Source organism: Pogona vitticeps, chromosome 2, assembly GCF_051106095.1.
Source record: "Pogona vitticeps strain Pit_001003342236 chromosome 2, PviZW2.1, whole genome shotgun sequence".
Lineage (NCBI taxonomy): Eukaryota > Metazoa > Chordata > Lepidosauria > Squamata > Agamidae > Pogona > Pogona vitticeps.
Window position 1 is genome coordinate 285613757 of NC_135784.1, and position 26919 is coordinate 285640675.

The window sequence follows — 26919 nt, forward strand, 5'->3', positions numbered from 1 at the left end:
AATGCTGAAAAAGCTGCACAATATGTTTAGTTATCTGTCTGAAGTATCTGTAGACCTTCAAGACTTATGAGCAAGAATTAAATACTTTTATACACCAACCCTAATAAGTGAATAACGTTTCCTGTTAGAAATGTGGGTAAAGTGAACAGAGCCCATACTTTCTGTTAAATAGATGGTCTTCCAGATTGACATCTCAGGCTATGTATGTAGCTATGAACCTGACTAGGTTGTCTTGAACAACTTGGTTTCTTTAATTTTATCCTGTTTCATGGTCTTGATTGATCAATAACAGAAGTAAAAAAAATTAAAATCTGTTACAAACTTTAGTACACCCCTCTCAGTTTAGGCATTTTTCTCTTTCAAAAAGGAAAATAAGTATTTCTGCTATAATTATAAAATGACAATGATATCATATGACAATGCAAGGTGTTTTTTTCAACAGCTTTGGTAGATTGTATAGTTTTGATAGATTGTATAGCGTGGGACACTATAAGACATCAGGTAAGTCTTACTAACTGATATTGTCATGTACCATTGCTGTTATCTCATACTCAATTATGTACAGTTATATTCAACTAAATTTCATAGAAAGATGTCTAGTACTATATTACTGGAGTAAGACTCGTTATATAAAAAGTCTAAGAAGTTAAATACAGTGGTGCCTCACACAACGATGTTAATTGGTTCCAAAAAAATCAACGTTGTGTGAAACATCGTTCTGTGAAACACCATTTCCCATAGGAATGAATTGAAAACCGGTTAATCCGTTCCAATTGGAACAGATTGCCGTCTTTAAGTGAAAAAACCCATAGGAAACATCGTTGAGTGAAACAATGTTTCCTCCATTGGAATGTATTGAAGCCGACTCAATACATTTCAATGGCTTTGCGAAGTCCATTTTCGCTCCTGTAAAAGTGCCTTACAGTGTTTGGAACAAGTTTTAAATGGTTGGAATCGTTAGCCCACCTCCTGAACCCTATGCAAACTTAATTTGATGTTGTTCTGAGTCGTCCTTAATTTTTAGTGATTTTTTGAATTTTCTCTCATTGGAATGTATTGAACTTTCCGTCCAATGCATTCCAATGAGAGAAAATTCAAAAAATCACCAAAATTAAGGACAACTCAGAACAACACCAAATTAAGTTTGCATAGGGTTCAGGAGGTGGGCTAACGATTGCAAGCATTTAAAACCTGTTCCAAACATTGTAAGACCCTTAAAAATGAGCGAAAACGGAAGAGCTTCAAAAGCACTGAAGCCGGCTTCAGTGCTTTTGAAGTCTTTTCCGATGTCCCTTTTCGCTCATTTTTAAGTGTCTTACAATGTTTGGAACAGGTTTTAAATGCTTGCAATCGTTAGCCCACCTCCTGAACCCTATGCAAACTTAATTTGGTGTTGTTCTGAGTCGTCCTTAATTTTTGGTGATTTTTTGTTTTCCCTATTTAAATGCATTGAACTGTCCATTCAATTGATTTAAATGGGGAAAATAAAAAAATCACCAAAAATTAATGAAGACTCAGAACAAAACCAAATTAAGTTTGCACATGTTTCACAAGGTGCACTATGGAATCCAAGCATTTAAAACAGGTTTCGAACATTTTAAGACACTTTTAAATGAGCAAAAAGGGACATCGTTAAGTGAAATTCCCCCATAGAGAACATCGTTAAATGATGGGGGAAATTCCTCAGAAAAAACCATCGCTGTGTGAATTCATCGTTGTATGAAGCAATAGTTGTGCGAGGCACCACTGTAGTTTTAAAGTGCTGGCGATTTGGATCAGTTGTCTCTGGGAATTTTCTGCACTTGAAAATTGTCAAAGTTAGGTGTCTCTGAAGCAATTTAAGATGTCACAGAATGGGAAAGTGAATTTAAGAGAAAAAATTGCAAATTTTTGAAAAACAATCTGCACAGTTAAGACTGCAATGTCATGTAGCTTATCCTGTAACATTAGTAGCTGCAAATGAAAACTGACTGTGGTAGATATGGACAACATGTGCAATGCGGACTTGCTCAGCCCTCTAGTTTTTTCTTCAATTTTTTCTTAACAGTGCAGGGATAACTATTTTTGCAATTGAAGTATTGCAGCATAAAGGCAAATGTTCCCCTTGACATTTAGTCCAGTCATGTCCGACTTTAGGGTGCGATGGTCATCCCCGTTTCCAAGCCATAGAGCCAGCGTTTGTCCAAAGACAGTTTCCATGGTTATGTGGCCAGCGCGATTGCAGCATACCTAACTGCTAAAAGGGAAGGCTGTCAAATAGTGGAATAATGCTAAATGATCAATCAGTTCCCTGTTAACAATATAATAAAAAACAAAACATCAAGTGTTGGAGCTCTATTAAGACAAAATCTAGTTCAGTGTGAGGTTTTGTGAATCAGAATGCAGTTCCTGAGACACACGGACTATAGTATTTAGGTCACAGTTTTATATACACAGTATATATGGCTACCCTTCTTCATGGATTGCTGCCTTGTCGTGGCGAAGGGGCTTGAGTAACTCAGAGAAACTATGGGCTATGCCGTGCAGGGACACCCAAGACGGACAGGACATAGTGGAGAGTTCTGACTAAACGCAATCCACCTGGAGTAGGAAATGGCAAGCCACTCCAGTATCTTTGCCAAGAACGCCCCATGATCAGAAACAAAAGGCTAAAAGATATGACGCTGGAAGATGGGCCCCTCAGGTCGGAAGGCGTCCAACATGCTACTGAGGAAGAGCGGAGGACAAGTACAAGTAGCTCCAGAGCTAATGAAGTGGTTGGGCCAAAGCCGAAAGGACGCTCAGCTGTGGACGTGCCTGGAAGTGAAAGGAAAATCCAATGCTGCAAAGAAAAATACTGCATAGGAACCTGGAATGTAAGATCTATGAACATTGGGAAGCTGGAGGTGGTCAAACAGGAGATGGCAAGAATAAACATCGACATCCTGGGCATCAGTGAACTAAAATGGACAGGAATGGGCGAATTCAGCTCAGATGATTATCATATCTACTATTGTGGACAAGAATCCCGTAGAAGGAATGGAGTAGCCCTCATAGTCAACAAAAGAGTGGGAAAAGCTGTAATGGGATACAATCTCAAAAATGATAGAATGATGTCAATACGAATCCAAGGCAGACCATTCAACATCACAATAATCCAAGTTTATGCACCAACCAGCATTGCTGAGGAGACTGAAATTGAACAATTCTATGAAGATTTACAACACCTTCTAGAACTGACACCAAAGAAAGATGTTCTTCTCATTCTAGGGGACTGGAATGCTAAAGTAGGGAGCCAAGAGATAAAAGGAACAACAGGGAAGTTTGGCCTTGGAGTTCAGAACGAAGCAGGACAAAGGCTAATAGAGTTTTGTCAAGAGAATAAGCTGGTCATCACAAACACTCTTTTCCAACAACACAAGAGGCGACTCTATACATGGAAATCACCAGATGGGCAATATCGAAATCAGATTGATTATATTCTCTGCAGCCAAAGATGGAGAAGCTCTATACAGTCAGCAAAAACAAGACCTGGAGCTGACTGCGGTTCTGATCATCAGCTTCTCATAGCAAAATTCAAGCTTAGACTGAAGAGATTAGGAAAAACCACTGGGCCACTCAGGTATAATCTAAACCAAATCCCTTATGAATACACAGTGGAAGTAAAGAACAGATTTAAGGAACTAGATTTGGTGGACAGAGTGCCTGAAGAACTTTGGATAGAGGCTCGTAACATTGTCCAGGAGGCAGCAACGAAAACCATCCCAAAGAAAAGGAAATGCAAGAAAGCAAAGTGGCTGTCCAACGAGGCCTTAGAAATAGCAGAGAGGAGAAGGGAAGCAAAATGCAAGGGAGATAGGGAAAGTTACAGAAACTTGAATTCAGACTTCCATAGAATAGCAAGGAGAGACAAGAGGGCCTTCTTAAATGAACAATGCAAAGAAATAGAGGAAGATAACAGAAAAGGAAAGACCAGAGATCTGTTCAGGAAAATTGGACATATTAGAGGAACATTTTGCGCAAAGATGAACATGATAAAAGACAAAAATGGGAGGGACCTAACAGAAGCAGAAGACGTCAAGAAGAGGTGGCAAGAATACACAGAGGAATTATATCAGAAAGATGTGGATATCCCGGACAACCCAGACAATGTAGTTGCTGACCTTGAGCCAGACATCCTGGAGAGCGAAGTCAAGTGGGCCTTAGAAAGCCTGGCTAACAACAAGGCCAGTGGAGGTGATGGCATTCCAGTTGAACTATTTAAAATCTTGAAAGATGATGCTGTTAAGGTGCTACATTCAATATTGCAGCAAGTTTGGAAAACTCAACAGTGGCCAGAGGATTGGAAAAGATCAGTCTACATCCCAATCCCAAAGAAAGGCAGTGCCAAAGAATGCTCCAACTACCGTACAATTGCACTCATTTCGCACGCTAGCAAGGTTATGCTCAAAATCCTACAAGGTAGGCTTCAGCAGTATGTGGACCGAGAACTCCCAGAAGTACAAGCTGGATTCCGAAGAGGCAGAGGAACTCGAGACCAAATTGCTAACTTGCGCTGGATTATGGAGAAAGCCAGAGAGTTCCAGAAAAATATCTACTTCTGCTTCATTGACTATGCGAAAGCCTTTGACTGTGTGGACCACAGCAAACTATGGCAAGTTCTTAAAGAAATGGGAGTGCCTGACCACTTTATCTGTCTCCTGAGAAACCTATATGTGGGACAGGAAGCAACAGTTAGAACTGGTCATGGAACAACTGAGTGGTTCAAAATTGGGAAAGGAGTACGGCAAGGCTGTATATTGTCCCCCAGCTTATTTAACTTATATGCAGAATACATCATGCGGAAGGCTGGACTGGAAGAAACCCAAGCCGGAATTAAGATTGCCGGAAGAAATATCAACAACCTCCGATATGCAGATGATACCACTCTGATGGCAGAAAGTGAGGAGGAATTAAAGAACCTTGTAATGAGAGTGAAAGAGGAGAGTGCAAAAAACGGTCTGAAACTCAACATCAAAAAAACTAAGATCATGGCCACTGGTCCCATCACCTCCTGGGAAATAGAAGGGGAAGATATGGAGGCAGTGTCAAATTTTATCTTCCTGGGCTCCATGATCACTGCAGATGGAGACAGCAGCCCTGAAATTAAAAGGCGCCTTCTTCTTGGGAGGAAAGCGATGACAAATCTTGACAGCATCTTGAAAAGCAGAGACATCACCTTGCCAACAAAAGTCCGAATAGTCAAAGCTATGGTTTTTCCTGTCGTGATGTATGGAAGTGAGAGCTGGACCATAAAGAAAGCAGACCGCCGAAGAATTGATGCCTTTGAATTGTGGTGCTGGAGGAGGCTCTTGAGAATCCCCTGGACTGCAAGGAGAACAAACCTATCCATTCTGAAGGAAATCAATCCTGAGTGCTCACTGGAAGGACAGATCCTGAAGCTGAGGCTCCAGTACTTTGGCCATCTAATGAGAAGAAAAGACTCCCTGGAAAAGACCCTGATGTTGGGAAAGTGTGATGGCAAGAGGAGAAGGGGACGACCGAGGATGAGATGGCTGGACAGTGTCTGCGAAGCAACCAACATGAACCTGACACAACTCCGGGAGGCAGTAGAAGACAGGAGGGCCTGGCGTGCTCTGGTCCATGGGGTCACGAAGAGTCGGACACGACTAAACGACTAAACACACATATATGGCTACGGGGGAGGAATCAAAGTGAAATGGGATACAGAAAATGACAAATGCATTATTAACACTGATAATGAACATACAAAGTGCAGAAAACTAAGTCTGGTAAAGGGGCCTTTTGTTTCAGTTATGCACGTTGAAATATATGAAAGGTACGATCTTAACTTCCCAAGATGACTAAGGGCTGGCTAATTTGATATGAAGCTAGCTGAGGTGGTGTTGCATTCAAACTCCTTTAAGCCTAGGAATTCTGGACCTTGGCCTCACTTTAACCCAGCATAGTGGCTGTGCGCTAGATTTGGTATTACCTGGTTCCTTCCCAGTTGCTCTTCTTCTCTGCCCCCTTTCTGGCTTCTCTGCCTATTGATCTCAGCCAGCACAGCAATTATACCAACGGGTTCAGTTGTCCTGACACACAGACAATTGTGCAGGCACAAGAGACTTCTGCTCATCCTATACCTGGTACAACTGGCTTATCTTTGTGTTTGGATTGCAGGGCAATACAGCTACATGTTTGAAAAAAAATGTTTATATTATTTTCATCATTTATATGTTTTTAAAATTATCTGATGTGTAGAAATTTTAAACACACCTATTTTTAAGATAACTGGCAAGTGCACCAAAAAACTAGCATTTTTTTGTTTCCTTATTTCCAGAAGAAAAGGCTGTTGTAACACTTTTGTGCTCACTTCCTCTTAACTAAAAGTCTCAAGATCCTCAAAACATGCTATTCTACCAGTTAACTAAGCACTAGTTATTTAATAAACTAATTAAAACTCACTGCTCAACTGACATTACAAATGACACCATAATGTTTCCATACAGTATGCTCATATAACATAGTCTTTCTTTCTGTATAGAAGCCTCGTCCTTGAGTTGGAGAAACCAACTCCAACAATATGGGAATATTTCTGATGCATTTATAACCTACACCTATTATGCATGCAATCTCATTGGCTATATGCAGATCACCCCAATGGGTTTTTGCCTGTGTTGTGTGGACATATATCCAGAACATGCCAGTGATTTACATAGTTTCAAATGTAAACTATTTAAGCTGACAAAGCATTTCACAAGTTTAACAATATGCCTTCAGTACTGTATGGGGTCAAAACAGAAAAGCCAGCCCTTAGACATAGCAGCAACTTGCTGTATAGGAAGATGAAGTTATGGTTGCAAGCAATCCAACACACAAGCCAGCAGCAGCAGATCAAATTGCAAGGTCCTCTTTGTCAAACCATATGTTAATTTCATATCCGGTAGTTAGAGATGCACCAATGATTCGTCTGCTCAACCACATGTCCATTTGGTAAAAATACTATAGAAGTCCAAGACTGTCAAATGGTTTCTTGTACTCAGCAGATAATCGTGTAGTAGTTTGAGAAAAGTTCTTCACCAGGCCCAATGTTTTGGAGAGCAACCAGAACTACACATCTCAGGGGCCTGTAAATTATATATTGAATGGGAAAAATCCGGAGTTGTTATGTACATATGTTTGTACTTGTACAATGTGAGTCAGTTTTTCTTTATTACAGTTCTGAACAAAAATCCATAATTTATTTGACAATAATTAATGATTTCAGTATCAGGCCCAGCAACATCTTACTAAAGTGCTCACCTCTGTACTTCATGGCTGTATTTTGTGTTTGGAAGATACTGCATAAATTCAATAGGAAAACATTTGGGGACATCAAATTCCTGGTAGCATACATTGGCTGCTTTGTCTAATGGAAAAGGGGAAAGGAAAAATTATTTTAAAATGAAATGCATTAAGTTGCTCCAGTATTAATATGCCTCTTAGATTTATTCAAAGAAATCGTCACCCGTGGCAATTGTTCACCAGCTTAATAAGAGATATATTAACATACTTTGAATATATTGGATGTAGCTATGGAAAGGAATTAATGGCTAGCCTGACAAAATCATAAATGAATAAAAAAGGGCCCTAATAGAGAATCTGAAGCTACAAATCAAAGTAACATACCGTAGTTTGCATTAGATTAGAAGTAGGAATGTGTCATTTAGATTTTTTGGACTCCCAAGTCTCAATTCTCCACACATTCCCCATCTAGACTTCTGGGAGTGCTAGACCATAGATCTACAATTACAGATATCCACAAACGCCTACATTTTGCTCACCTGCAGCAAGGCCTTCTTGGAGGCTGGACGGCCTTGTCTTATACCTACTTCCTGTTGTTTCAAATATGAAGCTGCCACCATGTTTCCTAGGTGTTGTAGTCGCACTGTCCTTTAGACTCCATAAAAGGTGCTTCCCAAAGAAATAGATGCCCAGGAAGAACTATGGCATTTTACTTTCAGGAATATTAACAACAGGAAGTAGGACTGAGAATGCCATCCAGCCTTTAAGACAAGACCCTGGTGTAGGTGAGTGAAGGGAATGTGTCTATGGCTTGGAACTCCCAGAATTCTGCCCAGGGAATTTGTGGAGAATTCCAGGAATTGGCATCCAAAAAAAAACCCTAATGGCATATCCCTAGTCAAAATTCACACTTCCACATGTTGCATTAATGGAGAGTTCAACAGCCAAATCTACTGGGGGTGGCAGAATCCTATTCGCACTTACCTCTTGAGCAATTGTTGACATATTGTCCAACTGCCAGTGGATTCTGTGTATCACTGGTAAGCCAAAAAACATCACTAGTTTTTAAAGGACCAAATTGATCTCTTTTGCTACATGACCTGAAAGAAATTGCAGGGTTAACTTGGAATATATATGCTTATCTTTATAGTTTTTTGAGCAACCACATATACCTCTTCAGAACAAACCTAAACAAATGCACCTCCCTCCAAATTAAATTCATTCATTGAGATTATATCATTCAACACTCAAGAATACTGTTCAATGCTCACAAGTGCTCAACGGGGCAGCATCTACAGAATTCATGGTATGCTAAACCAAACAGAGCACATCCAGCTTCCATAAAATGGACCTGACACATCCTCATCCATTCACAAGAACACATATGTATTCCTCCCTTCTCTGCCTCCCCTTGACAGCCATCTTCAACCCACTGTGGGCTCCGCTGCAGTCCATGTATCACTCCTCCATTTTGGTCTGCATCAGTCTCCAGACCAAATTACCTTGGGTAACTTAAGCAGTCTCTAACAACTCCTAGTGTATCCTATTGCCTCTCCCAAATATAATAGGAAGACAGCAGTAGGGGATGCTTTCTCTCTTTTTTTTTTTTTGGCAGGGGGATAACATAGCATGTTTTAGCAAGATGGCAGAACCACTATGCTGCAAAGTGAAACACCTGGCTTGCAGCTTACTACCACCTTCATTTTCAAAGAATGTCCCCAGATTCATATTCTTGCATATTCTGGGAAAGGGGATGATGATGGTGGTGGTGGTATCTTGTTTCTCAGCTGCTCAATGTGACGATTGCCCTCGTCACTCATGCCATTCAGTTTCATGAGCTGATTTGCATGAACCTATGAGAGGACTGGAGAGGCGGAGTCAGCAGCTACATGAGGCTTGGCGGGAGAAGGAGTCAGATAGGGCTGGTTAGTCAGAGAGAGGGAACAGATACTGAGAGAGATAGAGCTGGTTAGGAAAACAGGTAGAGAAGGTGGTAATGATATAGCAAGAGAAAAGAAGCATGTACTGAGAGGACTGTTGATGATTTGCTTATGTAAAATGTGTATCTCAGAAACCTCTGTTATTATTCAATCTGCTTCACTTGAATAAATAAAGCAAAATCAAAAGCAAAGCGTGCTGCTTATATATCGCCCCATAGCGCTTCAAGCACTCTATGGGTGGTTTACAAGTTAATTATGCAGGCTACACATTGAACCCCCCCCCCCAGCAAGCTGGGTACTCATTTTACCAACCTCGGGAGGATAGAAGGCTGAGTCAACCTTGAGCCGGCTACCTGGGATTGAACCCCAGGTCGTGAGCACAGTTTTGGCTGCAGCACAGCAATTTAATCACTGCGCCATGAGGCACAGTAAATAAGTAAATAAGTTCTGTTTCTGTTCACAAATCAAGTGTTCAGATAAATGTCATTTATATTGTGGATTGAGGTAATCCACTGGTGGCAGCGAGAAGAAAATGTGACGTGAGCCTCTGTGAGGGAAAGTCAAGCAAAGGCCACAAGGGTGAACACCACACTCATTAATTTCTTTTCCTTTTTCTCTTTTCTTTCTTTCTGCTGTAATTATTTTATTTTTAATTTAATAGATTAGGAGACCATGGCCAGTGCCAAGAGGGTATTTATAGGCACACTGGTGATCTCAGACTTAAAACAGAAAACATTCAAACTACAAATCAGTGTGCCTTATTCAGCTGTTGTTTAGAAGCCGAGATTCCAGAAAAACACTGGCATGTAGGTCTCATTGCATCAACTTAATTTAGACATCAACTTTGTTTAGGATCTCCTTCCTGCTTTCATTCAAGCTTATAAGAACTTTGCAACTTTAAAAACTGATAACTGAAATAATTATTTTCCTCTTTCCTCATATTTTTCCTTTGTGTTGCTTCTTTTAGATTATAAATCCAAGGGTAGGCCAATCTTGTTCGTTATTCATAATCATACAAGCCATCGTGGAAAGCTTCTTGGTTGAAGAACAAGGTTAAAAAGTGAATTGCTGACAAAACCATGCACCTGTTATACTTTTGAAGTTGTGGAGCTCAAGCATGAAACTGGCTGCAAAAAGCCTATCAGTAGTCTATCTATTCAATTTAGTATGCCCCAACCTAAGCATTCTTTACAATTGTTGTAGCTTAACTGTGTAGACAGAACTCCCACATTTCTAAGTACCAAATTAAACATGAATTTTAAAATTAAACATTAGAATATTCAATGTCAAAACTGCTGTCAGACTTTGTGAAATAGTTTTCTATTCCTCTCACATTGTCAGCATCAACCTCTCTTAAATATTTCTATGCAAAAGATCCCAATTTGGGCCCCAAATGATGCTGGCTGAAAATTCAGAGAATCCCAGATCACTGACCATGCTGGTTGAGGATATGGAGAATCCAAGTTTGGTAACCAACATTACGCCAGTGAGAAATACAAAAGAAAATCAGGACTTCCTCAATGCCAAAGCTGTGTAAGTGCACAAAGTAAGTTCTAGTTACCCCCTACTACTTAAAAAATTATGACACCACAAACCAGGTAGAAAGCAGAAAGCTAGCCATAGATCTGTAGCAAATATTTTATTCCATATCAAAACCCAACACTGAATGGCTTAATTTAGTTGGATTCAGATGCAGCCTCTACATGCAAAACAGGAATGGCATCATGAACAGCAACACACTGGTGATGACTAAAGGGGTCCTTTTGTGATTTTGAAGATGCACATTACTTCACCACATTGTATGAGCCTTGCACACCACGAAACCACAATAAGAAGCCTTTAATTGGTGGCAATCATTGCCAGTGATCTCGCTGCTGTTGCAAACTGCCCCACACAGCAGCATTTGAGACTATGAGTGGATTTTGCAAATATTAAATGGCTAGACTGGCATTTTTCTATCACATACCTACCTATATATGGCCTTTGATATTCCCTTGTCATTTCCATCAATAAGAACCCCATCTGCACATCTAAATATAAATGGATTGCCAATGGATTGAAACAATATAGGCTCATACTTTTCATAGATTGTACCTGTTTAAGACAAGAGCATCTATTTTAGGACAGGATTCTTATTAACTATGCACTATCAGCAAACAGATAGACACCCAATGAATATAATGAATGGATGCATTTCATTCCATACAAATCACTGTAATCAACAAGCTGCTTTTCCCTGATATAAAAATAGTCAATTATTTCAAAGCAAGCATTTGGAAAAACATAGCCATCTGTGTTTACAGGATCAATGTCATTTTTTAAAGTTTTCAGTATTGGTATGTGTGTGTGAAATTCTTGCCATTGCTTTGAGTAGTATCAGTTACATGTATCTACACATTTAGCTTTTATGTTATTACAACCTAGGTATCCCATGTTTCTCCAAGGAGCTTATGATAGCATGAATGGGGGCTATTCCAAGCTTTCATCACAACAGACCAGTGAGATACAGTAAGTTTGGCTGAATATTAGCAATTGGATCAAGGTCACCCAGTAGCTTCATGGCTGACCAACAATTTTAAAACAGATCCCTACATGGCTCAGTACACACTAGATCCTCTACAAATGAGCGATAACCTCTGGAAGGCAGATGGGTTCCACTCCCCCCCCCCCATGACAGTGCTCTTGAGCATTTATTTCAGTGGCTGCATTCAAAAAGTGTAGTTTTTTTCCAGCATGGAAGTGCAGTGAAAAGAAAAAGTTTCCTCTTGCTCAATGTTTTCTTGATACAGGGAAAAATAATAAATGGCATAGGGTTCCTGTCAGGAAAATAGTGCCAACCCCTTGGATGACTTAAACAAAGAAGTCTGGAAAAGTTTCAAAGCTAAGGCACCCCTTGGTCTATAGTGGTCACAAGAAGTCCTCTTCTCCTTACCTACTCCCTTCTTTAAACCCAGTCCCATCCCAGCAAACAGAGAAAGGAGAGACGTCTCCATCAACTCTAACCATTGACCAGACATAGATGGAATTCCATTTTTCACTGAAGCCAACCAACTTCCAGTCATGGAAACAACAGGTTAGCTCTGAGGGAGAAGAAAGGAAGTTGGATTCCTGTTGACTTGTTGCTTTGGCTAGGGACCCCTTGGAAAGACAGGAAATCTAGTTCCCCCACTCGAACTGTCCATCAGAACAAATTTAAGGCTCATCTTAATGAAAGCGAGGTCAATGGCAGAAAAACACTTTATATATAGAAGTTTAAATTTCTGCCATCTCAAAGAATTAGAGTTATGAAAGCCCCTCAAACGTTTCTCTCAGTTATTGACATTGAACTAGATGCATCAACAGTTTGATTCAGCTTAAAGCTACTGTGTACATTCCATACCAGGATACATAGACACAACTGTTCCTTTTGGAACAAAACCTTTGGATACAAAGACTCCTGTGCCAGCAGAAACCAATGAACTGTGCCTTCGAGTAATACTGAATCCCAGTGTGTTGAACAGAACTTCTTCAGGATTAAGGATATGTCTCTGCTGCTTGTCATTCATTGCTTTGGCTATTTCACACTGATCTGATTGCAGTTCTGGATATTTTGATTTAATCTCTGGAAGAAAATTCAGAAGGAGTGTTTGTCTGTTCAAGTTGTTTACAAATAATGCTCTAAATGTTTTCAGTAGTGTTTGAAGGACATCTTCATCAGAAACTGTCTTGTCTTTAGATTCTTCTGATACAAACCGCAAAGTTCTGCAACAAGAAAAAAAAGGCACTGGAACTCGGACAGAGTTGCATAAATGGGAGTGGTGCACACAACAAATGCAGCTTGAATAGCTTTGCAGTAAGAGTTTTATTTAAAAGGTGAACAGGAATGTAATCTTAAAAGCACAGCCATTGTGTTTTTTGAATGTGTATTTTCAATTCGGTTTGCTCATCCCGGCATTCCTTCCTACACATTACCAAAGTAGGGATGACCCATCAGAATGCCGGACTGCAACTCCCATCCATCCTAGTTAGCACAACTGATGGTGATGGTTAATGGAAGCTGTAGTCCAACAACATCTGGAAGACCAGACATTCTACTGTCACTGCTCGCCTTTCACCTAAGATCTTATTTGTCTAAGGAAAGTAACAACAGAGAATCATTCTTGCTGAAACAAATGGAAGAGGAAAGGTAATGTGTTTGTATACGACATTGTTTGCTTAATACTGAGAGCAGGATGAAGAAAATGCGTCCAAGTTTTTTAAAAGAACAAACACAGACCAAATTTATTTATGTAATGAGTCATCACTGGATTTTTTTCCATAAAACAGAAAAATCTCATGTAAATTAAGACAACTAGCATAAACATACTAACCAAGAATAAAGGATCTCTGAAAGAATATAAAGCAAAGTGTGCTGCTTATATACCGCCCAATAGTGCTTCAAGCACTCTCTGGGTGGTTTACAAGTTAATTATGCAGGCTACACGTTGCCTCCCCAGCACCTCGGAAGGACAGAAGGCTGAGTCAACCTTGAGCCGACTACCTGGGATTGAACCCCAGGTCCTGAGCACAGTTTAGGCTGCAGTACACTGGTTTAACCACTGCACCACGAGACTCTTTTTTAAATACAGTATAAGGCTGTGATTCATTAGAAGAACAGTGCTGAGATCATTAAGTCACAAGTATCTAGCTTGAGATATTTATTAGTTCCCCCAGAGAACTTGGAATCAATTGAAACATAGTCACTCCAGGCATCTGTTTATTATTGTAGGCATTGGAAAGAAATCTATTAGAACTCATCCACCCTATAGAATGTATTCACAAATACTTCATTCCTCACTTTAATTGAGTCCCCTTGATAAGCTATTTTATACGGTTTCTGAAAAGGCAATGCCATAATCCATACTGGTTCTTGAAACTGCGAAACAAAACAATTTACATAAAGCAAACAGCTACTAAATACAAATGTTTAACCTTACACAGAAAACAAAATCTTGACAAAGTAAGGTTTATCAAATCAACTCAAATTACTGGATGTCAGCCTATCACATCATATTTTTGAAAAAGTAGTTAAGATAAAGCTGCCGTTTGAATGTTGCCTTATATACCATAGTTGAAATCTTATGCTGTCACACTTATATACTGAATCCCCTCAATATGCTCAAAGTGCTCACTTTATTTTTGTAATGTGACTATCCTGTGGTTCCCCATTACATAGTATTATCGGGATTCTATCTGGCTGGTTTGTCTCCGGGCTGACGGGGGAAGGCTTCCACAGGCGCGACCCCGCGGCCTCAGATACGACCCTCAGGCCACCCTCTGAGGAGAATTTCCCTGCGCTCCAGCGCAGATCCAACAGCTGACACGTAAACCGACCACGCTCCTGCGAGCTGCCCTGATGCTAGCGCCGTCCGGTCTTGAAGCTCTCAGTAACTGTGACCATCGGCACAAGTGAGGAAGGGGATAACCAGCCAGCCCCTTTCTCGATTGGCAGCCCGTTGTGTCTTTCCTTCCTCTCGCTAAATGGCGCCCTATTTGATCATTCCACGCCCAAGGGGGGGAGACCGGGAAGAAAAAAAAAGGCGGGAAAGCGCCTTCACCTGCGCTTGTGGCGGAGATTGAGCGCGATCCACGGCACGAACCGGTACTTGTACGACTCCCAGCGTCTCCTCAGAGCTCGCAGCATGACGAAGCTTTCCCACGGAAACGCCACTCGCCGGATGGCAGGGGGAGAAGGCGTGTGGGATTCACACACCCCCGGCTCCTCCCCGAGCGGCGTGTATATAAAGCTGCCATGCGAAGGAAGGTATAGGAAGCCCCACTCCTCCGTCATCAACCGAAGCGGAAAACAAGGACGACGAGTGCCTTTACTGGAGCACGACAATAGTGAAAGCGGGCGAGCTCTGCAGAAGCTGCCCTGTTCCCTCAAGTTCTGCAAGGCAGAATGTGAGGAAAAATCCCTTTGGACCCGAAAGCCGGCCCGTTCCTAATAGTTTTTGTTGCCCAATAAGGGTGCTACCCACCCTTATTTTCATTTTTTTTTCCTCTCAAGTTCGTCAACATTCTTGGACTTGAGATATCAGTTTGACTACCCGTTTAGATCTACCGCCAGCAAAACTGATAGTATGGAGTGGTTGTTCCCCTGCTTTGTGGCAACCCTCTTTAAGTGAGCCATTTCCAAAATATCATATCCTGCATCCGCCCTTTGAGAATCAATTGTCCTTTAGGGACAGTGAGGAGTAGTAGTACTGTAGTTGTTTTGTAATCTCTACCCAGCAACGCTCAGCAGTTGTCAACTGCGATTGCTTAAAGCCTACAGTAAAACTTCTTTGACAACAACGATACTAATTGCTTGAAGAGAGTTTCCAAATTAACGAAGAGTAATTTTGCCTATGTGAAGTAAGGGGAACCAAACAATCTCAACTACGATTTCACACGGGGCTGTTTCGGGAGCGGACGGCGACGTCGATTCGGGAGTGGGCGGAGTTATGCCGGCCTGCCCCCCCCATCCCCTTTGATTTTTCTGGGCGGAGCCATGCGGTCTCCGTTTCATCCCTGCGTCCATCTTCGCCCCTACATACAGTTTTGGGCGGTGGTTCCGGAGCTCACGTGGGAATACGTCTCCGTAGGACTAAATAGTCACTTTCGAGGCGATTTGTATATAAGTGGACCGCGAGTTAAAAATCAGTGGGTGTAGCGCTTTTTAAAGAGATGTACAAGGGCAAATACGGAATATAGATTTCATGCCTCTGATCAAGCGGAGCTGTAGTTCCAGAAGATCTTGACAGATGAAAACTAACTCTGCGGTAATAAGACTAGCATCCCGACTTCCGCGAAAAATTGGTGAAGACCTAAAATGTCAAAACCCTATATTCCTATCAAGATGTTGCTTACTGTACTGTACTGAGCAAACCGCTTACCTATCCGCGTTGAGACCCTCTCCTGAACAGCCTCTACTACTCCCACGTTTTAACCGGAGAAAGATAATGTACTGTCCAGTGGTCCATGAGCAGAATCAAGATCGGGTAATACCTTTTTGGGATCTTACAAAAGCTCAATAAAGATATTACCCAAACCTGATTTTAGATATTTCAGCAGCCCTGCTGAAAGGACACAAGTGCAAGAGCACCTGATACCTTTATTATTAATAATAATTGTGTGCCATCAAATAGATTCCAACTTATGGCGACCCTTTCCAGGGTTTTCTAAGTAGAGAGTACTCAGAAGTGGTTTACCATTCCCTTCTTCTGGGGCATCTTGCCAAGGCCATAAAGGCTGGCTCTTCTCCAAGAAGGTACAGTGGGGTCTTGACTTGAGAACTTAATCCGTATTGGAAGGCGGTTCTCAAGTCAAAAAGTTCTCAGGTCAAATCTGCATTTTCCATAGGAATGCATTGAGAACCATTTGATCCGTATCTGCTCTTTTCCGTCCATAGAAACTAATGGGAAGCTGCTATTCCGCCTTCGACCACTAGAGGGGGATATTTTGTTTTTTTCTTAGGTCAAGAAAGGTTCAGGGAAGGCAGGGAAAATACAGTCCAGGCAGTACCAGGCAGTCTGAAGACTGTCTCCCAATCCACTCTCTAAACGCTGGGAGGAGTGAGGAAGCAGACAGGCATCCTTTTCACTGGCCAACAGTTAACTGAAAGTTCAAATTTTGCACTTTCCCTGCCTCCCACGTGGTTTTTTTCAGTTTGTAACTCAAATCTAAGTATGTAAGTCAAGTCAATATTTTCCTATGAGAGTGGTTCTTAAGTCAAAATATTCTTAACTGAAGCCGTTCTTAAGTCAAGACCCCACTGTACACTGGGAAATTGAACTCCCAGCCTCTGAGACAGCTGAACTACTGAGCTAGACCACTAGAAATCAACCTGAGCTTTCATGGATCAAGTTCATTTACTTGTTCAGGCCATGCACAAATATTTAGCACATTTGCACTATTCACAAAATACCAGCTTTGGTGGACTTCACCCAGGAAAGCTTGCTGTTCGATCTTTAGTGGTCTGATAAAAGTATCACCTGCTCCTGCGTTTTTGAAATTTTTAGGACCACACAGCCTTTTCCCAATTATTTTTGTGCTGAAAGAGGATCAGACGTGAAGCTGTGACTCTTTTGCAACTGAAGATCACTGTCTAGGTTTAACAGAAGCAAGTAGGAATACTTATTTCCCCTGCTGTGTAAATGTCTAGCGTGCTGTAATATTTCAAGCTGCAGGTTTAGACTTTGTATTATTTACTGTTTTATTCTGTTGTGTGCCTCCTCGTATGATTGGAAAGGAGGATATAAATAGTTTTAGCAAATTAAAATGGTTAGCAAATTCACTTTATCAAGCACATTCAATAAAGTCCGACATGAATCCGTTTTACCAGAAATATTATTTTAAAAAACAATTCAAAGGAATGTTAATTTCAAAGCACACACATTGTTTAATATGTTTAGGAAGTTAATCATTTGTATAAAGCTGATAAAGCTTCCAGCACAGGAGGTTGTTAAACCTGAAGACATAAGAACTAATATTTTATAAGCTCTGTGTGAGGGGGCTTATATATCAAAAGTCAATGTGTTATTTTAGAATATTCGTATCAAATGAAATCTATTTGTTTTAAATTATTGGGTGAGACTGATGTATTTTCCAAAGCAAAATTGTTTCCCAACCATGGGTATATTAAAAATAGTTCGCTTTTATTAGGTAAAAGGAGTCAGACTGGAATTGGTATTTGTTCTGATTAAAGATGGGTAAATGGAATAATAACCTATCAGTGTTTAAAGGCTTAGTATTAATTTAGCATGGGTTTATCAATTTGGAGCTGAAGAAGTATTTCAGTTTACTTTCCTATACATTACTTGTTTTTATTATCTGATGCTTTTGTGTATGCCTGTCAAAAGTACCATTCCAGTTTCAAGAGCACTTACTAGTGCCACTACAAGCTCAAAACCTCATGAAGACTGCAGTCAGGGAAATGTAACAGCATAACCCTGTACACAGAATGAAGTTTGACTGCATTTAATTGGACTTATTTGAGGGGAATTGGTGCAGGATTGCAGCGTAAGTAATCCTATCAGCAATACATCTAAGTGTTTTTTTTTAAATTAATTTTTTATTCATTTTCAGTAGGGATAAGATTAGGAATAGGGGGCTGGGGGAGTGAACATGGGTAGGGGAAGGGTAAAATTCCAGAGAGCGAGAGGGTACTTTTACATCCACTTATACAATTCTACTAGAATAAAAAAATAACAACAAAGAACAATTTAACAGGTTTTACCAAAATTACTATAGTTACTAATCTCTCCATTCCGATTGGACCTTCGTATTCTTTTATCTATGCTTTCCAGTGCGTATTTCAAGCCCAGCTATAAAATCATTCCAAATTTTTGCATCCTTTTTCAGATGATCGTGTTTGTTTTCTTCCAGTGTTTCCCATATTATAGCTACAGTAATTACGTGTATTGTCAAATGTTTCATTTCTTTATCTACAATCTCAGACATAATACTCAATTAACACAATTCCAGCTTAAATGACATCTCACAAAATGTATTTTTTCAACATTTCATATACAGTCCTAACCTCCAATACTCTCCAAAAATTTTCTTCCCTACCTGTCCACCCACCATGCTTGAAAATACCCTTCTGTATTTTAAATTTCAGACACTTTTTTTAAAAAAATCATAAAGCGGTTCTTGATTTTCATATTACAAGTTTTGAAGGCAGATGGTGTCCAATTTTAATTTCTATATTTGTTTGTAAATTCTTTTACATCTGATGTTAATCAGTTCTTTTCCTATGAATTTCTTGAAGGCTCATTTTATCTATCTTTGTTATTAAGGTTTTCTTTCCTCTTAGAGCCTGTTTTTCCATGGTGGGTATTCCTTTGGTGCTTCCCATTTGGTTTTCTAGCTGAAATTCTGAACTTCCTTCTGAATTTGGTTCTGATGATCCGCTTGATTGCTCCTCTTCCTTTTTCTCATCTGTCTTTTTCTCTTTTTTCCCACCTAGCCATTTCCCCCTTTTTTCCCATAAAGTTTTCTGCCTTTATTGTTGAACTAATAGAATATGTCTGCAACTGGAATTGGAAAGAGACACCTTCAGGTATCAACCACTAATATGTAATTGAGTTTGTTCTTAGGAGATACCTCAACTCTGTGTATTGTCTCCTTTTCTGTCTTATTTACCACAGAATATGTTTCCAAATCTTAATTTCTTTTCCTTTTATAGTGGATCATTTATCTTGCATGTTTCTTAGAATTTTTTCTCAAAATACCATTCTCGTCAATTTAACATGAATTTCTCTGGGGAGTTTATTATTCCTGGTGTATGCTGTATTTATTCTTTATGCTGTATCTATATTTTGCTGTACTTCTTGTCGCATCTCCAAAAAGGTAGTAACCAGTTGCACTGTGTCTTCACCTTTGTTGTTTTGGAAGATTCTGGAATATAAGTATGAGGTTGGTTCTCTCCATTTGTAACTTTAGCACGTTTTCATCTTGTTTTCTTTCATGTTGTATCACTACCAGCTCTGCATTCATAATCTCCATTTCTTCTGGGGGTTTTTTAAAGGCTTTTCCTATTTTAGCTATTTCTTTTTTATTTTCTATAATTTGGTGTCATTTGCAATCCTAAATCTTTAATTTGTTCAGGTAGCAGAGCCATTCCTCCTTGTATCTGCTGTAATCCTGTGGATAAAATATTTTGAATGTTCTGTTGCCAGTCCTTAAGTGTCTCTTGCCCCAATAATTTCAGATTTTGTTCCTGAGCAGGTGAGCCTCTTGTAGCCTTTTCCTTTCCTCCCTTTGCTGCCATCTTCCAAATTTTTTAAAGATGCTGTCTGTGTCCTTTCCCAGCAGGTGGTGGTGCTGCCCTGCCTTTCATTCAAACAACACTATTTATTGGGACAACTCACCATTTTGGTGAGTCGTCCTGCTTTGTGAGTCGTCAAAAGTTGATGACTCAAAGCTTGAAGCTGCCACCACAAACCAACGAAGCACAAATTTATTAGTTGATTTGTGGGGGGGTTACTAAAAAAAAACCCTAACCCCCGCCCCTGATGTCCCCCACTGTAGTTGCTGCTGCCACTGCCTCCAGATGGCCTCTGCAGCCACAGTTTGTAGAAAGGGACACTGGCTGCCCTTTGCAAAGATGGCGGCTGTGGCTTCATTTAGGGTAGGGAAGCAACAGCTGCCATCTTTGCAAAGGGCAGCCTGGACTTCCTTAAGGCAGGCTAAGGGAATCCAGGCTGCACTTTGCGAAGATGGGGCGTGGGATGGTGATGGCTAAGAGTAGAAGATAGGTTGTGGGGGTGGGTGGCTGCCTATCAGCTTGCTGATCAGCTGATTAGCGGGTCGGCAGGCAGAATGGGAAAGCCTTAAGAAGAGAGGGAAGGCTAGCCTTCCCTCTCTTCCTATGGGGGATGAATAAAAATGGGGAAATATTCATCCCTTCATATTCGTGTGGGTCTCTGGAACCCACAAATATGAAGTGATGAATATTTGACGAATCAGTGATTTCTGACAAATATCACAATGTTTTATTCATCCCCATGTCTAGTCAGCACCTCTCTCTCTTCAAAATGTTCTTGCAGCCACCAGTGAAAACAATGTGTGTTTAAAATAATAGACAATGTCTTGAGGCAAGTAGGATTAGCAGTTCAACCTTTCTCTCTCCAGCCTCAGTAATTAGGGGTAGGTCCTCCAATCACAGCTACTTCAGGCTACAGGAGGGAGGGTTGCTTCAACTGTGGTGCCAAAGGACAGTGGTTCTTAACCTTTGTTACTCGGATGTTTTTGAACTGCAACTCCCATAAACCCCAGCCAGCACAGTTGGTGGTGAAGGCTTCTGGAAGTTGCAGTCCAAAACTCCTGAGTAACCCAAGGTTAAGAACCAGTGCCAAAGGAAACCAAGGAAACACAGGTGCCTCCAATCCGATGATGTTACACATTCTAAGACTCTTAAGTTCCAAAGTTCAATTTCTGATTCTGATTTCCTTCATCAGCATTGTAATTAGACCATTCATGATTAGACTATTTTGCCTTTGATTAAACCAGTTCATTTACCAAATAACTTTCTCCCCTCCTCCCTCTTTCTTCTTTTTCCCCGATAAAGGCTGAGGGATGGGGGGAGGCTCGCTTCTACCGTGACTTGAAGGGTTGTAGGATCTAATCCGCTTTCAGTAACTCGTTAAACCCAGCTTTCTTCTGTGTCATTGTTTTAGGTCCATAAGAGTTTCTTTATATAAAACATGTATCTTGACTTATTTAAGAGTCCTGGTCAGGATATTTTCCAAAATCCTTCTGTACCCCTCCACTCTCTGCAAGGGTTGTTCCCAGTTCTTTGCCCAACATGGCTTCCTCCTCAGTCCATGCACTCAGAAAAGACTTCGGGGGGAAAAAGCAGCTTCAACTTCTCTCCCCTTTTTGTCGCCTCTGCTGCTTCAGATGCTGCTTTTCCTAGTGGACCGTCCTTTTGGCCCCTACATTGGGAGCCTTGAAACCGAGGGGTCCTGGTCAAGAGCTCTTCCGAAACCCGACTGCTCTCGCCATGACGAAACCTCACCTCCACAGCTAAGTGTTCATAGCATGGTTTCTAGTGGCCAGTTCTGGTAATATGTGTAAAAATAGTTTTTTTCTGAATTTTTTTCTTTTAATATTTATAATATTTTCAGACCATGGATAAGTGAATCAGTGGATACTAATCCCATGAATAAAGGGGTCCTATTGTATGCTCTTTTTTTTGAAAACAAAAGCTTACAATTCCAATCAACATGATTTGCGTGCCACAAAGTCACTTGCAAGCAGAAGCAACCTATTTTAATTTGCCAGCTCTCAGGAATGTTCAAAATGAAACATTTAGATAAACATTAGGGATGTTGATGAATGTATTTTGTCACAAAATGAGATATTAACTATAGAAACAGTATCAAAAATTATTCAATAAATCATTACAGAAGACTGCTGTACAGTTGATGCAAGAGTGATATTTAGGCTGGGGCCATCCAGGTATTGGTGGACTATAGTTTCCATGTTTCATCACTGGTCATCCTAGTTCAAGTGCAGGAGAATTGTAGACCAACAATATCTGAAGAGATGCACATTCCCTGCCCATTTTAAGGTGACAAGAGAGTTAAGTTAGATTTACAGTATAGTACAGTAGATTTTGCAGTTTATCAAAATGACTCATTAAAGTGGACTTCTATTACAGAACATAATTTTAGTTCCATCTTTATCTAATGGCAAAGCCTAGAGTGCCCTTTGAATAATTCCTTATGGAGGCTGGTAATTGAAACAAAAAGCACAAATACACATATCCTATCCAATCATTTTGCCATACCAGCCTCCATGAAGAATATGCAACACACCATGGTTTTCAGTATGTTTTAAAATTAACCGTATGTCAAACATTCCCCGGGTATCAGCCCTTTAATTTATCTACTTACTGTATTTATTTATTTATTGGATTTATACCCCACCCATGTAGTGATAAGCTACTACTGTGAGTGGCTACAAAAAAGTAACAAATGTACAAACAGAATTAAAACAATAAGCATACAAAAAACAAGAACCCACCCTAAAAATCTCATCTCCAACAGGCATCGATAAATCTCAAGATGACAAAACCAAGACAGCTGAATCAGGCATTATACAATAAACCAACACCATAGGTCCAAAATGAAATTACCTCATAAATAAAATTAAAGAGGTAAGGTTTCCAAAGGCCTGGGTAAAGAGCCAGGTTTTAATGTGCTTCCTGAAAATCAGGAGGATGGGGGCCAAAGGTACCTTTAAGAGAGAGAGGTTGAAATCCATCATATTGAATATGGAGACAGGGAATCTTCTCTTACAAAAGGAGAAAAAACACACAACACCATGCCAGTCGATTCAGTGTTAACACAGCTCTGAATAATGAGAGGAATTATCTACTCTTTATAAAACTAGTCTCTTAGTTTCTCTCTAAACTAAAGCATTTACAGTTATCATATATCACTAAGGTGATCATGTTCTGGTAAGCTTCTGCATAGATACTTATTTGGTGATTTATCAGATATAATTCTGTCCCTCAGCATTTTAGTTTTGTAGCATGACAAGTATGGGCATAAATTGCTATTTGTTCTGTTCTGTTACAAATAGAAGAGTGTCATCAATAAATATGAAACAGGGTCAAAAGTGAGCAAAACAGATCCTTTGAGTTTGTCCAATTCTAAATAGAAAAGATGTAACAAAGAAACAGAGGGCCCTAAAGCAAGAATTAATTTACAAGCATTTTTCAAACTACACATATACGTTTTCTTGTTGTCTGTAGTGATTTTTTAAAGAAAAATATATTTATGAATGCCAGGAAGTGTTAAACTCAGTTCACTGCCACAAAAGAGGATAACTTTTGTCCAAAATCTTTTATTTACTATAAAGACAAAACCACCAAAATAGGTACAAATTATACTATAAAACTGGTTCAAAGGGGTAAAAACTTTTAATTAAAATATCTTGATATATTTAAAACAACAAAGGATATAAGGAGCCAAATTTTCTTAACCCAGAGATCTTTAAAATTTACTTGCACAGTAAGGTGCTAATAGAAGTTAGCCCTTAAGCCCTGGAAGTCTTAGGAATCAGTCACATAGCAAATATAATTTCAATGTGAAAGTGAACTTTGGTAGAAGAAAATCTATAGGACACCTGAGGTAGTAGAAACTGGAATAAACAGCAGTAGACGTTATTTACAACTTAGGTACCAAATAACATTAAGAACATAAAAATAATTACACAATACAATTTTCAGTCCAGCTTTGATCCAAAGAAAATAAGATTACATCACATCTGCATTTAAAAAAAACCACAATTACCAGCAAGCTGAGGGAAATGCAGACAAAACAATGCTTTTAGACACCTAGAGGCAGTCTGAGTTTGATATGTGGTACATATTGTGGTCTAAAAAGGTAATACTGATTAGCTGAGGTTCATCAGTTTATAATAATGGATGTTTTTGTCAGAAACTGCATTAATATGATAGCAGATCTTCCAGTACATGAATTGGCAAGAGTGCATCTTTAAAGCTTGTGCACAAGAGACTTGGAAACAATCTGATTAGAACAATGAGTAATTCTAAACTGCCAAGAAACATAAGTCAAATACGAAAACAGAGCTACCAAACTTCACATTTCGTTTTTTTAACTCTTCAAAGTCTGCCAATCTTCTAAAAGCAAAGGAATGTAACATTTCAAGAAGAAATATACATCCACATTCAATGACTTCGCTTTTAGCTAATGCTAGCATAAACATTGCTGTAAACCTCTCACTTGTTTTGTTTCCAATTTCAGAGTTGTACATTCTTAAAAATGTACAATATTATAGCTTATCTAGTTTGTCCTGAGTGTTTGAGCATAACCAATTTCTTGTTTGTCATTCAACTGGCGTCCGAAGAGTTAAAACTTTAACAGTTATTTTACAGAAGTTGATTAAACACAATCAATACTTTATTTCAAAAAGACTCGATCAGAAAGCAAAACTGCCATTTTCCTTCAAAATTCCATTCATCAGAATCTAAAAGCTTGCCCTTAAAAAGCACGAAACAGTATCATTTGCTAAAAAGTAGTCTTGCACTTAGTGAAGCATTTCTTCACATTATGTCTAAAGTTTGTTGTTTTTTTTCAAGTCCACACTCATTTTTTCATAATTTTTTAAAATATATATATTAAAGGCTTCTCCTTTAGTTTTAAAAAATATTGCCCAATTATATAGTTATCAACTGTTAATTGTAAACAGATGATGTATGGCAGAAGGAAAACAGCAGGTAAAAATAACAGTGAACATGATTACAGTGCTAATGGAGAATAAGACTGGATTTAAAGCTTTGGCTCCCATCAAAGGCTGACTAGAATGGGAGCTAGCTGGCAGCGGGCATGAAATCTTTCTGCAGTTTCACCATGAATATTTTGACATTTTAAAAAGATTCCAAAATCTAACAATTCAACCTGACCACTGATTGATTACAAGTTCTGTTAATTCAAAACATGTGTGCACTCTTCCCTCCAACATTAAAACACTGACTCAAAGGCAGCATTTTATTCCAGATTTCAAATCAATCTGTATCACAGTCTCTTATAGCAAGCTATCCAGCAATATGTAGCATGAACCTAGTTCTAGCTATTCTGGGTCTGTTTTAAAATATCATTTTCCCTGAATATGGAACAAAAAATTATAATGAAAGCACAAAACTGTAACTTTTAAAGGGAAGTTACAGGACTAGCTGTAAATGCACAATGAACCACAATTGCCATGGTCAGTGACTCTTAAGAAGGCAAAGTGTGGTTTTAAAACTATCTGACATTTCTTTCTCCACTTAAAGAACAAGCTTCATGAAAACATAATGCACAGACATTGAACTTTCTTTAGGAAAAGTGAGGAAAGGAAATTAAATTGGGTTGTGGAGCCCAAACTGCTGACATTTGTGTGTGTAAAATGGAACAGTGATTGCAGTTTTTCAATGGCTCCTGAGCCCCTCAGCTGCCAATATTGCTGAAAAAGTGCTCCAAAATATATTTTTTTAAAAAATTACTTCTTCCATTAAATAATCATGCAGATTTCAAAGAGGAATTGGTTTTCTTTTCATCAAGAGCCAGTTCTTTGAGAAAGGCACAGTTTACATATCTCTGCACAATTTGTGAAACGTTGCATACTGAGCTTACGTAAAGATCTCGATTTGTCAGTCACAAACTTAACTATAGTTCCTCTACTGACCTCAAGTCCTCAAAATGTATAATTAAGGCCAGGAGAGCAGTTAATATTGACGTGCAAAACTGCACAGGAAGACCAGCACTGTCCTATATTCAGTAGCATCTTGTTCAGTGTAGCCCCACTTTTATCTAACTAACTACCACATAGTGCGGAAGACAGGGTGTTTCAGCAGTTCCCTTGCTGCAGGTCTGTCCTGAGGTTGAAGCTCCAAACATCGAAGTGCCACATCCCTTAAACCTGGAGACAGATGTGGTGGGATTGATGGAGCTGTAGTTGCACTGGCAATCTAAACATTAAACAAAAAATAATGGTTATCCACAGGATGCAAAATTGTTCTGTAAGACTGAAATGTCTTGGTCTTACGCAAACCACAGTTTCAATTGCTTGGCATGTATTTGCCTTTTCTCCCATAATGTTTGCATTTCCCCACTTGCTGACTTGCTGATTTATGGGAAGAATTGTTCTTTCATATTTGCTTGTTACTCTGATTTTGTAATTATGATCATTTTATTATACACAGAATTGGAAGCAAAGTATGCATTATTTTGCTCTGTTCAAAGTACGTCGCAGTATCTCATGTCTGGAATCCCTACACAAATTTTTAATGTACACTGAATGGCTTTAGTCATGGTACACTTTAGTTTAGTACACTTCCATGGAATCTGCAAGGATGAAACAGTTTTAAACTACCTCTTATTTCACAGTGCTTAAACGGCACCATATGCATCATGAAAATGCTCATTTACAAATTACTGTACTCAGTTCAATACATGTCAATAACTAAGGCAAATAAGGTCAACATCTAAAGATCACTCATGTATGTTAAAGAACTGTCTAAGGTATGTTTAGGAATTTTGCCAATAGTCACTGGCAGAAATCCTGTCCCTCAAGTTATGCCACATAAGCCTGCTGACATCATCAACTGCACAAATTTTCAGAAATATAACACTTCCAGTTCCCTCTCCCCCAAGGTCTCCCCTGTACACTCTATGTAAAATAAGCCTATCATTTAAGA

General features: G+C 39.5%; 2 protein-coding genes across 3 annotated transcripts in view; both read right to left on the reverse strand.

Moving 5' to 3' along the window:
- Positions 1 to 5708: 5708 nt before the first annotated feature.
- On the reverse strand, positions 5709 to 15030 carry SETD9 (SET domain containing 9). Its single transcript, XM_020805563.3, has 6 exons — positions 14783 to 15030; positions 12586 to 12947; positions 11177 to 11300; positions 8251 to 8366; positions 7285 to 7390; positions 5709 to 7109 (listed from the first exon to the last, which is right to left on the reverse strand). Exons 1-6 carry the CDS (start codon positions 15013 to 15015, stop codon positions 7022 to 7024), a joined length of 1029 nt encoding a protein of 342 aa, XP_020661222.2. The 5' UTR covers positions 15016 to 15030; the 3' UTR covers positions 5709 to 7021.
- An 8514-nt stretch (positions 15031 to 23544) lies between these two features.
- The window catches only part of MAP3K1 (mitogen-activated protein kinase kinase kinase 1), an 84415-nt gene continuing 81040 nt past the window's right edge, over positions 23545 to 26919 (reverse strand). For both annotated transcript variants that reach the window (XM_072992739.2, XM_078384425.1), the window contains exon 20: positions 23545 to 26190. In XM_072992739.2, the coding sequence (XP_072848840.2) occupies positions 26041 to 26190 (150 nt within the window). In that variant the 3' untranslated portion in view covers positions 23545 to 26040. The remainder of the gene's footprint in view (positions 26191 to 26919) is intronic.

Excerpts from the sequence above, each read along its gene's own strand:
- SETD9 (XM_020805563.3), bottom strand. The coding sequence starts at position 15,015 with ATGACGGAGGAGTGGGGCTTCCTATACCTTCCTTCGCATGGCAGCTTT. Across the intron at positions 11,301-12,585 it reads AGTTGTGTCTATGTATCCTG|GTACAATCTATGAAAAGTAT; the intron begins GTATGGAATGTA and ends TGTCTTAAACAG. Across the intron at positions 7,110-7,284 it reads TACAGCCATGAAGTACAGAG|GCCCCTGAGATGTGTAGTTC; the intron begins GTGAGCACTTTA and ends TATAATTTACAG.